The sequence below is a fragment of the Calliopsis andreniformis genome, chromosome 1 (genome assembly GCF_051401765.1).
Source record: "Calliopsis andreniformis isolate RMS-2024a chromosome 1, iyCalAndr_principal, whole genome shotgun sequence".
Lineage (NCBI taxonomy): Eukaryota > Metazoa > Arthropoda > Insecta > Hymenoptera > Andrenidae > Calliopsis > Calliopsis andreniformis.
Window position 1 is genome coordinate 17,036,783 of NC_135062.1, and position 15,692 is coordinate 17,052,474.

The window sequence follows — 15,692 nt, forward strand, 5'->3', positions numbered from 1 at the left end:
GAGAAATAGTTGCGTTTCAGTCTGACTCGATGAGATAACAGAAAAAAGGCAATGGAAATACTTTCCAAAAACATTTCCATCTATAAAGATACAGGATTTTCACAAACCTTGTGTACTTTGAACCTGTCGATACTGGTAGGTGTAGGTGGCTGGGTAGTCGTTTTACTTTTAAGGAGGCGATGGTGCGTGAATGTGGACGTGAGAGGGTCGGATGCTCATAAACTGGTCGCACATAGATAATACCTTGTATATACTCTGTTTCTGCCGTTCAGTTTTTCTTGCTCTTTCTTTTCTTCGCCCTTTCATTTTGGCCTTCGTCTTTGCCCTTCTTTATCTTCCGTTTCTTCCCCTTCTTCTTCGGTCCCGCACGCGTTGCCCTCTTCTGTTCTGCCCCTCTTTCAGTAACGGGCAAAGGAGGTAAAGATGAACTGACGTACCAGCGAAAGGAGTTCCTGGTGTATAATGTAACGTTTCGAAAGCTATCACTCCCCAAGGTAAAAGGAAGTGGCTTCTCGAACGTTGAAAAGGACCGAAGATAAAACCTGACGGTGGAATAGGTAATGGCAGCGGGACGAGAAGGAAGATATTTTTGTCGTCTTCTCTTCATTGCAATCACAAATTTGATATCTCCAAAAATTAACCTCTCACGCTCTCGTATTTTATCCTGCATGTTGTTATATGTTGTTTTTAATATGAGAACTGATCGTGTTTCATCATGAACTCGGCACGTATAATCCCACGTATTGCAGAGGTTTACATCGTCGAAAGATGGATTAAACGGAATTCTCTAGGGACCAGTTTTCTACTTTATGTACAGATCGATTATGAATCAATTTTCTTGCGGATTTTGCGATGCGAATCCCCTCCTTTTTGTAGATTTAGGATGAGAATAATTCGAAAACGACTTCTCTGTATTTATTGAAATAAATAATCCTGAATAATTCAAAATACTAATCATTTTTAACTCAGTAATACTTCTGAATAATTATGGTACATATAACCAGGTTTCCAAATGAGAACATTCTCTTAATTCGATCTGTCCTTCCTCTGTCTGTTATAGAGTACATTTTACAATTGACCTCTAGTGTTTCGAGCGTTTGTATCCTCGCCTTTGGTCTCCTCCAATCTATACCTGATTTCTAGGGACATCCACTATGAATCCAGCGAGCGTGTTGTCCTGGCGTTTACCGAACACATCGCCAAGAAAAATTTCAATTTTCTTACGTGCTGACGTAGGATAGCTCTCGATCGAAATGGGGATTTCTCAAGTGAATCGCCTCAACTAGTAACAACAAAGCGGAAAATGTAAAAATCCGAGCGGTCTGATGAAATACAAACTCACGGAGACGAAACTCCTAGCGTGAGTTATCATGATCGGTGATTTTGTTATTATTAAACCGTGTTTACGTAAAACGTGCCATGGTCAGAAGTTTCTATAGAATAATGTAAATACAACATGTGAATATTTGATATACGATGCTAATTACTTTCAAGTTTCGATAGAGGGAGGGAGATACCAATTTCATACCCCTACAGAATTAGTTATAAATCTCCAAAATTAATTACAGAATTCACTTAGTGTATATATCACAGTGTGGTAAATAGTGCAATAATGAACAACGTAATTGAGCGTTAATACAGTGGTCACTTAGAATTCCTCTTCTTTCACGCAGCGCGGCTTTTAAATTTAATTAATTGTTGCATAATGGTCGCTAAATGTTTTCACTGATTTCTCTATGCAGAGAGGATTGTTTAAGCGGTGTCGTTTGCTGTCCCTATTGTGTGTACCTTTCGCCGATAGGCAAAGTACACATTTTGATGTGTTTATCAGGCAGTCTTGACTAAATAGACCACAGAAAGCACGATTTCTCTCGTTCCAGCTCCTATGCAGCAAGGATCTAACAGGGTTCTTGTTACGTGTATCTCATTAATTACAAGTCAACGGTGAGGCATCGGTTTCTCTTTAGACCGTCTTAATCTCCTCCGAAGTCCAATACACCGGATGAAAGCTCGAGAAGTTGGATTGATTCTTGCTGTAAATTGAGCCCTGACGTATCGATCACGATGGGGCGTTAGCATGAAACTATTAACGCCCTTTGGAATGAAATTCGTAATTAAATTAGGCTTGTTTCGTGTAGAGTGGATCCTAAGCTTATTCGCTTCGACCATACTAGTCCAAGTCCAGTCTCGATAGTATAATGGCGTACGAAAAGCTGTCTTCGTCGTTCTTTGGCGTTCAATGCATGGATTAATTTGATATAGCCTAAGAACGCTCGTGCAAGTTGGTAAAAGTAAGTGTATTGCGACTAGTCGAGTACTCGAGTTATCCTCGAAATTAGGTCATTTTTTTCCCTTTTAACTGCGCTGGTCATTTTTCTTTTTCTGTGTGCTCCAAATCGATAAGGATACTTCTTCATTTCTTTTATTACTCTTTTAGCTAGCAGTAGTTAGACTAAATTAAAATGCGTGTTGTGAGTTCCAATTTTGCTTCTTTTTCAAACTCATGCAATACAAGGAACAAAGTTAACATTATCTGCTGTCTCTTATTAGAGAGGCTTTTAATATAGCTTTTGTTTGGTTAGCGTAATTTCTGTTTCTCTAATTAGCGTAGGTTATTTTCCATTGGTAGTTTTATAAAGGATAAAAACCTTCCTGTGACAGATTGATAAATTACGGCAGTAATTTGTTTGAATTCCTGAATTATCATTCTCTGATTAAAAAATGGTTGTATGCAGTTTACTTTGCTTAAAGTTGTTCTGTCTCTATAAACCAAATCTTTTGCGATAATTACCCAGACCATCCTGCGGTCACTGTGGAACGAAGAAAACGGAATAATTGCAGTTCCCATTTTTACCTCATTTTTCATTCGAAAATTTCCGGCGTACAGTGAAATTTGATAATCGAACGGTATCAGACGAACATTTTTCCTCGGCTGATCGTTTTTTATCCAACCGTAACGATGAGTAATAAGGCGTAAAAAGCTATTAGATCCTCGAAGTAGATTCCCCCATCTCGTGCTCCTCGCTTTTTCTTCTTTGCCTCTTAAGAGGACTTTCGATGTGAAAGCAGGATTCTTCACCCCAGTCAACGAGAGACGTAAAGCTGAAACGAAGAGAAGTCGGTACCGCGGATGGCTTTCTTCCATCGCCTTCTCGTTTCATAGGATTTTATCTCGTTTTCTTCATCCCGTAATACTTGTTCGCGCGGCTTTTCAGCCCGCGATAGCACGCGGAAAAGAAACAGAACACAGAGACGGCCTCGTCTTCCTCCTTTCTGCCTATGTTCTCCTCTTATCGCACGTTGAATCTACTATCAATCGATGGTTAACAATCGAACGATTGATACTCCTCAGTGTTCGTAGTGGCGAATGAGAATTTCCTCTCAACAGAATTACATGCCCATTTGACCGTCTCTTTGCCATAGTGAATCATCAATCTATACAACTGCTTTTTAATTCCCCTTAACGCAACGTTGAATTTGAAAAATAGGAAGCCACATCTTCTTTGCAAAGCACCGAAAAAATAGCGCATTTTATCGATCGGCTTGTACAAAAAATGTCAGTCTACCTTTTGACTCGGTTGCAAAAATTCAGGCAACTCCGTCCCAAAAGTTGAAAACAGGGATTGAGAGGACTGAAACTTGAGACAGTTTCAATTGCTGAATTCTGTTGTTAGCTTCGTGTCTGAACAAGTGCTGTCCAATACCACTTACAGCTAATTCTGAAAGAAGTACCTATTATCTTTTGAACAAATCTACATTTCCTGTCTTTAGTACAGTACACTGCCATGCAAGAAATTAATTTAACATTTATATTTATAATTATATTATACAAATCATCAACATATCGTGCCATTCCAAATAAATCTCTTTTTCAGAAAACAATAGAGTTCGCATGCAGGTTACACATTTCAGCATCACGGTTCTATTGATATCCAGCTGCATGTTATTGTAAAACAAACATTCCTGAAATCACTCGTTTATTGCATTTTCGGTGTATAATTTCGCACATAAAAGCACAAAAGGAGAGAAATTCTTTAGCCAAATAATCTATATTACAATTTCGAAATTGTAATCACGTTCGAAGCGTGAATAGCGACCAGCCCAGGTATTCATGCTAATACTTTTTGCAGTGGTTCGTGTGGCGTGTACACAGGGACTGAAGGAAGGATTTCCCGAAGGTAGAGGTCGTAGATGAAGGAAGAGGGGAGGTAGGAGGAAGGGGTAGAGGCTGCGAGGGGCCAGGAGCACCGTGGGTTCGGGGGTGGTCCGGGACGAGTCAAGGGGTTGGAAAAGGGGCGACTCCGGCAGTCAGCGGGTTAAAGCCGCTCGGAGCGGGCGTTCCATCTGCGTTCCTTCTCGCTTCTTGCAATTCCGACCAGTTCTTGGGAAAAAAATGCCTTCGTAGCTGCTCCTGGATCACGTGTTAATCACCAGACATACATCGCGCGACCAGTCGAATTAGGACTGGCCAGTCGCTCGTTTCGATCTTCTCGCGACTGGTGTTCCAGTGTGTTTCATTGTGTCAACGCAATGATGCAGCGGTCTACCGTTTGCAACAGTGTTTTCGCCACACGTGTTAATTAACGGAAGTATTGTCACCGCGCTGTGTGCTCGGCGAACAATTTAGCCTCGCCCGATCAAACCGCTTTTCTATTTATTAGATGTTCCTGTATCGAGGCTTCTGAGCGCGTAGTGATGTTCGACAGACATTTGTGTAATGGGTTCTGTGCGCGATGAAGGTGATTTTCGGAAAGTAAATTGAAGATTTAACGACCCTTCGGAAACTCTGATGGAAAACCACGGAAACTGTTGTTATAGATTCTGTGGTAAACTTTCTTTAACGAAATGTGTCAGCCTGGGTCATCACCTCCGTCATGCAATCAGGGTTTAGTTCGTATGTATAAGATGGAAGTCGGCGATTTTTCCTGAAAAACTGTGGACTTCTCTTGAAGAAGATACATCCGCGAACATCGCAGTCACACGTCATCGAAGTTCGATAGTTCGTGTGTGATTCTCGCACGTTGAGACTAATTCGCTTATCAGAATTTTACTTACGAGCGAGGATAAATTGCTTCAACTGCCGTCTGTAATAATCGTGAGCGATTTATCGTCGAGGGCAGGCGTTCGCGTGCTCGACGAAAACAATGAACTGAATAATCGATTGATTCCAGTTTTCTAATCTCCACACTTTGTTCGTGCACCGAATCAAATCCTCTTAAAAGGCAGAACTGCTTGGACACGTTCGCTCAGGTCGAAATTTCAGGCCAGTTAATAGTAAACCTCAAGAATAGATTTATGCGAATATGATAGCTACCGAAGTTCGCTTACGGCTCGTTCATGTTTTAAACAATAATCGTGCGTGGAGTGACTCGGTCGGCGGTGATCGAAAATTGGAGCATTGATCAAATTTGTATTTGATAGAACGTCGGTTACACGTCGTCGTTCCACATGGCTAATGATCCGGATCGACCTGTTATTGTTAATTGCGGATTTCTCGATGATGCGTTTCGGTTAAAGGCATTATTTTCAAAACATGCTCGTTGTTATAGAAGTGAATATTCATTGCAGCACTGAGTGTTGACTGATTACAAAGTAGCAGTTCAAGTTGCAAGATTAATCGAGATCGGTGCTATAAACTACTCGCAATTAGCGCCAGTTTTCATCACGACTAAAAGCTTTCCTATACCTCGCTAGTTTCGACCGAACTTTTTTGATACAAGTGACTGATAACTGAGGGCATTAAGTATTCGTTAATTAGTCGTTCCTCTTCTCATAAACAAGGAAAAGTAGTAAAAACGAAATTTCTATATTAACAGCATCCTCAATTTGATCAGGGTTTAAACTCGCAATATTCACTATCGTCCAGTTCTCGTAAAGCAAACGTACGATTGATCGTTGCAGCGTGTTACTCTAGCTTCACAGAAAAAGTCACTGTAGACTATGCAATTAGCTCGCTGACAAGTGTTCGCGTCCGCAAATCAATCGCGTGTCGGATTCAGGCGGATCGGTCACGTGCGCGTATTTGGTACCATGAATGCACTTGACTGCGACCATTTTCCGTGTCGTTGCATAACAGTCCTCTCAGAGAGTTCGCGTTGACCCCAGCCGGAAATCACAGCCACCGACTGTTTTCTATTCAAGCGAACGATGATAACTCGTTAGCTCTGAGGCAGACATGAGATGGGTTCGTGGCAAAAATCATTATCGCGATTCCTCCGCGAAGGAAACGATCTCAGAGTGATCTAGTGATATGCGTTTTATCTGTGACGGTCGAACGTAGCTTCAGGATAATAAACTGTTCGGATTCGAGATTCAGCTCGTACGTCAGGAGGTCATTTATCATTCTTATCGGGCGCTGATATCGCGCGATATAATCTGACAGGTTTTTACTTATGATATTTAAACTGAGGAGACATGCACACGTTTAAAAGGTCGTGGTCGATTTTCAAATCATTGTACTCAAGTGAGACAGGTATATCCGCTGAAAAGTCTATGAAAAAGTCACTGTCTCAAAACAGGCGATTCATTGTAATTTCAGATATCCGACAAATACCCTGAAGGTAACATGTTTCTCGAATAAATCAGTCTTCCATGTAATTGTTATTCCGGAAGGAGCTGCATTTTATTTGTTGTGGAGGAATTAGCTCGCACGTTGTTGGTGCACTCGCTTAGTTGAATGAAACTGGCGCAAACTACAAATTTGACCTGCTCGATTTCCCGGTTCTCGAACATCCCGTGGCGCAGGCGGCGCGTAAAGGTGGTGAAAAGTTGGCATTGCGGTGCTCGACTTCCGAATCCGCAATTAAAATCCTTCCAGTCGGACACTGTGCACGTGCTGCTTAACCGTGTTCCTCGTTCGTTACTAAGTGGAAAAGAATCGAGGTCCAGGAGAAGGACGAGGCAACGACTTTTTAACGAGCGGATTGAGACGTTACTGCCGATCGATCAGCGTTGTTTGCTGCGCGTGGTGTCTGGCGCGAGTGGTTCTAGTGTCAATTTGTCCGTATCCCGGCAAAGTCTCGACCGATCGTCGAGAATATCGAACCATCGATCGACAGACGCGTATCCAGCTGGGATATACACGCCATTTGAACAGTCGTCGACCATGTACTCGCGTTCAGCCGGATGTGGCTGTTCCGGAACCAGCGAAGGCTCGTCGAGTGGATCAGCGAATTGACAGAGGAGGCCTGCTGTTAGGCAACAGAGCCAGAGTACGCGCGTTCGGGTGTTAATTAGCAGACATGTATGCCCACGTGCACGGCGATAACGGCATGTGCTGTTATCTGCCTACTGTGCTCTATCTCGAGCGATACCGTAAGTTCTTTTCTTTGTATCCCTTTCGGCGTCAGCTCTTTTAGAAAACGTCTTGCTCTTGTTAACGAGAAATTGGAACACTGCTTTTTCACGTATTTCACTCGAAATTCTTGGGGTTTACTTTAGACTCTGTTTTATAGAATGCATGTTAGAATTGATTGAGTTAAATTGAATTTCATGTTCATTCTAGAGGTTATTCAATAGACTGCAGACTTGTAAATTTGTTAGAGTATCTTATGTAAAAGAGGATCTACTGCTTGCAAATTCATTCGAGAGAAATGTGTTTTGCAGTTGAACGTAAAGGATCGTGGTCTCAGCTCGCTTCGTAGCAAGTTTCCGTAAACGGCGGGTGTATTTCTGGGCGTATTAGTTTCGAGAATGGGAAGATTAGCGTTATTTTAAGGGCAGCCCGGCGTTAAACGAGCAATGATCCGGCGGGAGGGGAGGAAACGTAACACGGGGCTCAAACTTATTTAGGGAAAAGATAGCGAAAGGTTTTGCATAATGAAGCAGTTAAGCTACGGTCTTCTTTAACCTAGAGACGTTAACCAGCGTTAGGAGGGTGAATGTTGCGGCTCGGTAATCGAATAAAACGACCGGCAAACTGTACTTGTTTATATCCTTCATGTAAATTTCAAAGAATTTATTTTCCTCTGCGTCTAAGTGACGATTACTTTAAAATATAATTACTGCTGCTTTTATACCTGGTGAAGGATTTTTCGGAGAGATTTCTCTGAAATTATCAGTGTTATGAGGGTTGAAAACAGTTTTATACTAGCCGTGAAATCCCAAGAGAACAATTTCAATCAACACTTGCCGGTCTTTGCACTCTATCGATCGCATGTTTTTCGGTTTATCGTCCAGCTGATGGTTCTGAAATTTCCTGAAAAAAGAGGCAAAATTCACAATTCTCTTGTTGACATACGATGATTTATTCGAGGCTCGTGATCAGTGACACGTGCCAGAGCAACGATTAAAATATTGGAATTTCATTTTCATTGCTTCGCTCAGTGACACACGCGTGACATCTGAAAAACTACCAAGGAAGTCAATCCTTCATAAATATCGTATCGATGACCTTGATACAGTTGAGACTTCTTCGCAAAGTGAGCAAGTAGTATCGAATTTAAAAAGAAATTAGGAAACTTACGTGAATATGTGACAAAAGAGGGGAAAGGAGATCCTTAGAGTAATCATTTAATATTTTACTAAAACTGCTAGAATTGTAATTTAAATTTCTTCGAGACGAATTTATTTTCACGTTAGTGTCCCATATGGTAACTTAAACGCGAAACTATGGCGGTCGAGTTTCATTCAAAGAAATATTTGTTAAAAACATTTACGGAATAGCCGTCGAATACGATCTTTACGGTAGCTTCAATGGCCGACAATGGGCACCAGGGGCAAATGGACATTGAGATTATCGCGGTTTCACGCTATGGTTGCTCCAGACCACTGCTCGGTGGGCGGAGGATCGTTTCAGCTGTCGCGTGCAGAATGGAGATTAAATTGGCACTGTTTGCACGATCGCCTTCGGGGCCCCTTGTGACCGTTCTTTATTATCATTTGCGTATATCAAGGTAGGACGTGTGGCGCAATTGAAGCTCGACATCGCTGGGAAATCGGTAATTCCCAGCCATAATTCGCGATCGCAGAAGCGATGAGGTCTGCTCGCCACGTTTCTTCAAACCGAGAACAAATTAAAGCAACGCTAGAATGATGGCTGCTATTGGAATCTACTTTTTCATCGTGTTATCTATTACCGAGGGCAGGGAATCGATTTGGGGAACATTCCAGTGACAACCACGATCTCGTACGTTATCTTACAGACGTTCTCGATCAGCGACGATCATTCGACCGAAAATGGGCTGGGGATATTGGACGGAAATAAGTCGTGCTGATTATATTGTACCGAATTGACGATGAATTTCATTTTTTACGTTCCTTCGATAAACTGTTGAAAGATTTGTCGAACCGTAACGCGAGACGTCGAGACAATTGAATCGTAAAATGCCTGTTGAATTTTAATAGCCTATCGTTAAAATCCAAAATAGAAAGCATGAAATGGAATTTAAAATTACGTGCACGGGCAAGGGAAATAGTATATATTTTGTAATGTCTGAAGAATTATTTATAGACAGAAGTGAGCTCGTATTGGTACCTCCCCCATGTATATTCCCTTGAATAAGCGTTTTACGATTCTAGCTATTTTATTGGCGGTATTCTGGATGCGAATACTGCGCGACATTCTTCCGTTGTGCTTGAGGATGGCAATAAAATCAAGGAAATTGCAAGAGCTACTTTCAGTAGAGCGTAGGTTGCATTGACGATTCCAACTTTAAATCGCTGTAGTAATTTAGCTATTACATAACGATAAAGTAACCTCTGGACTTTTCTAAAGTAGCAGCCATTGTAATTGACTACCTTTTTTTACAACTAAGAGAAACTAAATTTACCATAGCATATTTACTTGTTCCTACCGATGGGTAATTTATGCCCAGGTAATATGAGACGCTTTGCATTACGGATATAGTGTTCATGCAAATTGAATGTAGACGAAGGGTGAAAGATGCAAATGTAGCTACTTCTTGAAGGTGCACCAGTTCATGGAACAAATGAGTCGGATAATGGAAAGAGTAGAGTATGAGAAACAGGAAAGAATGGCAGAGAACATAAAGCGAAAAAGACGACTAGATGTCACAAATTTTTTCTTCTTCAAACTTAGCTAACTTTTATCAAGGGATGCGTAAAATCCTCTTTTATGCACAGAACATTATTGTCTCTTTTTGCCAGCTTCCCTCGTGCCTTTCTTCATCACATCTCAGTGATTTTTTTCATTTATAGCAAAAGTTACATCGATCTGATTACTCTCGTTACTCTGGGTAGGTTTCATTGTCAATGTAGCGTAAGATACGTCTGAAGATCTGTTAAGAGAATTGAATCGTAAGGTTTTTCCTGCTTCGTTTTTATAGACCATGATATTTCGCATTTGCGGAAAGTCTTTCCACGCCATTTTTCCTAAGAAAGAGGGTCGTTGAGAAACTTGGCCCGCTCCTTTTTCAACTCATTCAAGGGATTGGTTTTTAAGTATGCTAAAGATTTTGTCATCGCTCACGAAGGAAATATACGAGCAGAGGCAGCATGGAATATTAAGGAAGGTGGAATTACTTTTTTTATCTCAACTTAACGTCGGCCTATCGACCCGTAGGAAATTTATTACCTTTCATTTTTTCTCTTTTCCTCCTTGAGTCATGGCTGAAGGGTTTGATATTTTCTTACAAGTTTCATCCCAGTTACCGACAAAGAATTATGTTCCGCTCGATGAACACGAACACTCATTTAATAGATCTTTATATTCGCCTGAGAACAAGTAGCCTGCAATATTTCAATAGTTGGCAAAATCGAACACTGCAGGGACCTGCTACTACTTGCTAAGAATATTAATTCTAGTATTTCGATTCTACGATTTTCAGTCCGCGATTCTGCCATTGGTAGTTGATATTTCCATGGCGAGAATTGCCAAAAAATGGACGTTCTCCCTCGTCCCTCGAGTTTGAAGCATCTCCTAATCACGTTCACCTGCATTCGTCCCACACCACTGTGTTTTCGCGGCACGGAATTCAGGCAGGATCCAATTATCCCAAATTTCCATAACTCCGGAACTACAGGCCCGATATCCCCTGTACCCCGTAAATTCGTAAAATCTGTATTCCGCTGTTCCCTTGTTTATCTTACGCGCCAGACGCCAGCAACAGTAATATGATGGCCTGGATTAAACAGTGTCTGCGAATTCGCGCAACTTCGCGAATTGATTCACCTCCAACTTAGTTTCCATATCCCTGATGCAACTTGCTCTCCCGATCCTTTCGGTTACCCTGGGCTTCGTTCGGACGTGCGCGATTTATAATGGCGAAGGATTATTCGGTGCTCGCGTTAATTCCGATGCAAACGATAAACGCTTCGTCGAACCCCGTTGCCTCTGGTCGCGTGTATTTCCTGTCTTTGCTTCTATACGAATTTATGGATGTATTTAGTTGGTTATGAGCTTCTTTGGTGCGTGCAGAGCGTACGTCCGACAGGATGTTATGGATCATCGGTCAGAGGGACGTTTTACCCACTATTTTTCATGGGCTCTGAAATGACAAGCATCGTTCCATTTGCCTTTTATACGGGGTTTCATAAAGCATGATAAATGTACCAGTTTGCGGAGGATGCGGTTTTCGTTCGCATCCTATTTACATCAACCTGGGAAATATAATATTTTCTGGTTAGAGCGCTGGAATCTCGATTATGCGGATTAATTAAAAAGACGGAAATTCCGTAAATCAATGGATATTTGGACAATAAATTGAGAAGAAGAATGCAAATGGTAACAATAGTCTTATTGTATTTATTTTGCTAACTTGTGAAGAAATTATTATATTCAGGCCTCTACTCGTGCTAATTAATTTGATTCGAACTTCGTCAGTATCACACGCACGGTTTGCGTGTTCTCTCACAGTCGAAGTTACGTAGAAGCGGTATGCATTGTAGAGGTGAAGTTGAATGCGCGAAATTACAGTTAACGTTCCGCTTTTTCTGTCGAGCTTTTTTAAGTGAGCTCTCGCCAAGTGCAATTTGAAAGCAGTGTTCGGTGGTACTTTTAAACGTTTCATCAGCTTGGATGCGAGAAACGTCGTCGAGACACGAGTGCCGTAATTCACTTCAATAATTAGCGTGCTTTAATTAGACGTACACGAGGGAAGGGAGTCCTTTAATTATTGCGTGCGAACTGTGTCACCGGGCGCGCGTAGTAATGAACGACCGAAAATAATGGTGTAGTAACCGTCTTCCTTCGTTCGTTTACTTTATTGTCTGCTCTTTCCCTTTAAACCAGATCTTAAGACTTAACGTCTCAAAGGAAGCCAGAATTAATTTCTGCATTCCAACAGTGTGATCAAACCCTTTCTAGCTTCTTAAATACTTATCAGTCTTCTTCAGGGTGGAAGGCGTTTCAGAGAATCCCTCTCGACTACTCTATGAAACTTTCTGTACCGTCGTGCGTGAACTCCGTTCATTTTGGTTGATAATTATGCACAGGTAACTTACATTGATTCAACGTCGCTCCACTGTGTCTCGTATCCTCAATGAAAACTCCCCCTGCTGATCCTTTGATTAAAAATTCGAAGGTCCGGGACCTAAGCAGCGTTTCCAGTTATATAGGTCTTGTTAATTAAGTCGTTTGAATTTCTTCCTGTCTCTCGACAAAACGGTTTTCAATTTTTCACCGTAAATAGAAGTAATGAAAGCAGTCTTGTGCGCCTTAATATTACATTTGGAACTCGCGCGAACGTTTAGACGAGCCTGGAATATGCTTTCGACGAACAATTTCGATAGTTAGCGAAGATCGAGCACTGGAACGCTTCGTACCGGAAGATGCGACGTTATAATTCAAGAGGCGAGGGCTGCGTTCGGGTTGAATCATAAAGCCGTGATAAACGGCCATACTTGGCATAGTTTCATTGCCGTGCTGTGAGGCTGGATCACTCGTCCATTGCCTTCTTATTACGCCTGAGAAATTCTGTGCTTGTTCCAAAACTGGGTGCGTTTCACAAGGATATGCAAAAATGTACACTGCTGAAAACAGGCCTCCTATTTTTAGCTGGACTCGAGAGTCAGTTCGTCAGAGGATTTGTTTGAAGTTCAGGTTTTATATACACCTATTCCTTTTTTGAATGCCTGAAAACATCCATATTTTGAATTTTTCAACTATTACAATTTCAAACATTTGAATTTTTTAATGGATAAAATTTCAAATTTTTGAATTTTTAAATATTTGAATTTTTCAACCGTTAAAATTTCAAATTTTTGAATTTTCAAATATTTGAATTTTTTAAATTTCAAACCTTTAATATTTTCAATAATCTCTGTATATCTATAATTGAAATTTTAATGAAGTACTATCTATCCTTCGATTCGACGTGCTTTGTACCTGAAATGAGACTTTTAGTTCGTTAAAACATTTAAGTTTACAGTTTGAGCGCAAGTTAACAAAATTCCCATAAACTCTGCGTAGGGTAGTTCCAAACTAACGTGATCTGGGCTAAGCTTTACAACGTACCTGTAACGCATCGCGCGTACGTTCTTGTAAAGTGTATCCATATCCGGCTACTCTTTTTCGTTTACGCCGAAAGTGGTTTTTCCGTTTTACGATGTATCTCTGGCGACGCGAAAATGGAACGCACGAAAAGGAGTGCTGGCGAACAGGGTGGACGCACCGTGAGAGCTTTTTCAAAATTGAAGTGCCGCGTTTAAACTCCTTTCTACATTCTCTACTTTTGTTAGGAACCTTGTCAATGGTTCCTCATTTCCATGGAAGAAGAACCTATAATAATTAAGGGTCTCGAATAGGGTCAGTACCCTTGTGTTCATTTCATTCGTTGTCTACTATTTCAATTGGAATTTAACTGTCTCTGTTAGTGACATTGCCCATTCAAGGATCCTTCTTATTGGATTCGTTCGTAGGCGAAGCTTTCTTCGAAACTGTTGCTAATTTCGAGTGCTTTCTATAAGGAAATGTCTGCAATTATCCCTGCAAAGGCTACAGGTTGCTTTGGAAATACAGCCTTTACTGGTAATTGGCCTTTTAGCATGCTCGTTTAATGGAACGATAATTGCTAACTACCTTACTTCGTCGTAAACATCTAGCTGGTTGTCTGGAAAATGATTCTTACATTCTACTCATGTTTTTTGTTAAATAAGATGAAAAGTTCGTTCCTTCATCGCTTGTTACGAACATTATAGAATCAAAATCTTGAGATAATAAAAACGCGATTAACAAGGATCCTCATTAACGTCACTCCTCAGTAATGACGTGTCTTTTGGGCGTTGTGTGAACGTCATGCCTTGTAATTTTAATTGCTGTATCTTGTCAGAGTTTAATAGATTAATAATTAGCGGTTCCAAAGAGCTGATGTTTGCTAACGATCGATCGCGAAGGTTCAAGCATGTACGTGTTCCATAAAACTCCGAAAAAGGATTAAAATTACACGATAAAATTTTTGATCGCAGCGATTTTCGTCTGAAAGAGGAATGTCCGATTCAACGCGCGTTTCTGTTGAATTCACACAAAAGGATATCCGTTGTGTTCAGTTTGAAAGTTGGAGAACTCATCGAGGAAGAAAGAGCTGGTCGAAGTTAGGAGGAACGAACTAAAAGAGTCGTGAAAATTCGCGTTATCATCGAACGAGACATTTATATCGTTATTTGCGACCCGCATTGCATTTCTATCTGCTGGCATATTGTACTACGAACAAAAGAAGGTCACTATCTTTCAGAACGGAACTGAAAGGAGATCGTAGGGACGCTTAAGAGCTGATCGATCCTTCTGTAAGTTCGGGATTTGCGCAGGAAGTAGTACGAATCAACAAGTGTGCCGACCACTCGTTCGCCGTTATTTGGACCATCCGAAAGGAAATTGTCGAGTTGATCTTCAGCTTTTTAACAATAATTCCACGAAATCCGCTAGTCCATTTTATGAAAAGCTCTCCATAGTGGATAGAGTTCCTAAAAACTAAATGGTGGCTTCTGAAAATCCTTGTTGAACCTTCTGCGGTAAATTGTTCGTCGAAGATATTACACTCATTGTTAAGACTATATTGTAGTTTTTTTGTTAGACATTTATACAGGCAGTGAAGTGGTTCTAGGAAAGTGGTAGTAGCCATGGTAACCTTTTTAAAACGCTATCGCCATTTACTTCGCTTCTGTTGGATTCGTACCGAGTGCATATGGAATACTAAAGTAGTTCTATCTGTTCTTATGGCATTGCTATTACCCTTCTATATGTCGTCGACAGATGCTTCTCACTGCGAACAATACAAGAGAAAATGGCGTGAAAATGGACTGAGAATATCCATCGATTTGTTTTTGTATTTCAATCGATTCTTAAACTAAACTCATAGAATTTTTCAATAATATTGTTAAATCAATCTCTGCTTACAGTAGAATGTGAAAATGTTCTTAATTGAAAAATGAACTGAAGGATTAGTATGATGTTTTTAAACTTTACCTATCGCGTTCATGAGAATGCATACTGGAAGTAGCATCTGTTTAAAGCCGAACGCAATATATTTTCCTCTTTCTAGTGTGCATAGTATTAAGATACAAAGGTGAATCCTGAGCTCGGGAGTGACTCGTTATTAGTGTTGTTTCAGAAAAGAATTTCACGTGCATGACATTCGTTTCTCTGTGCCTCGCTAGAAATCAGATGCACCTGTGCATCTACGTGCCTTTTATTTCTTGCAATTTTATGCACGTACCCAGAGCTGGTTTCTTTGTGCCTGGGACTTTTGTCCTCTCATGCAAACAGGGGCGCGGTTCATATTTTAGTGGATGTTGTA

The 15,692-nt window shown here is 40.8% G+C and overlaps 1 protein-coding gene across 6 annotated transcripts in view; it reads left to right on the forward strand.

The window, feature by feature from the left end:
• Dlg1 (MAGUK family member discs large 1) overlaps positions 1-15,692 on the forward strand; it is a 376,826-nt gene that overhangs the window by 40,074 nt on the left and 321,060 nt on the right. The window contains exon 1 of one of the 6 annotated variants that reach the window (XM_076393534.1): positions 7,213-7,314. The exons of the other annotated variants lie outside the window; for them this stretch is intronic. Coding sequence (XP_076249649.1) covers positions 7,242-7,314 — 73 coding nt within the window. The 5' untranslated portion in view covers positions 7,213-7,241. Of the gene's footprint in view, positions 1-7,212; positions 7,315-15,692 lie in introns of those variants that run through there. 6 annotated transcript variants of the gene reach the window in all.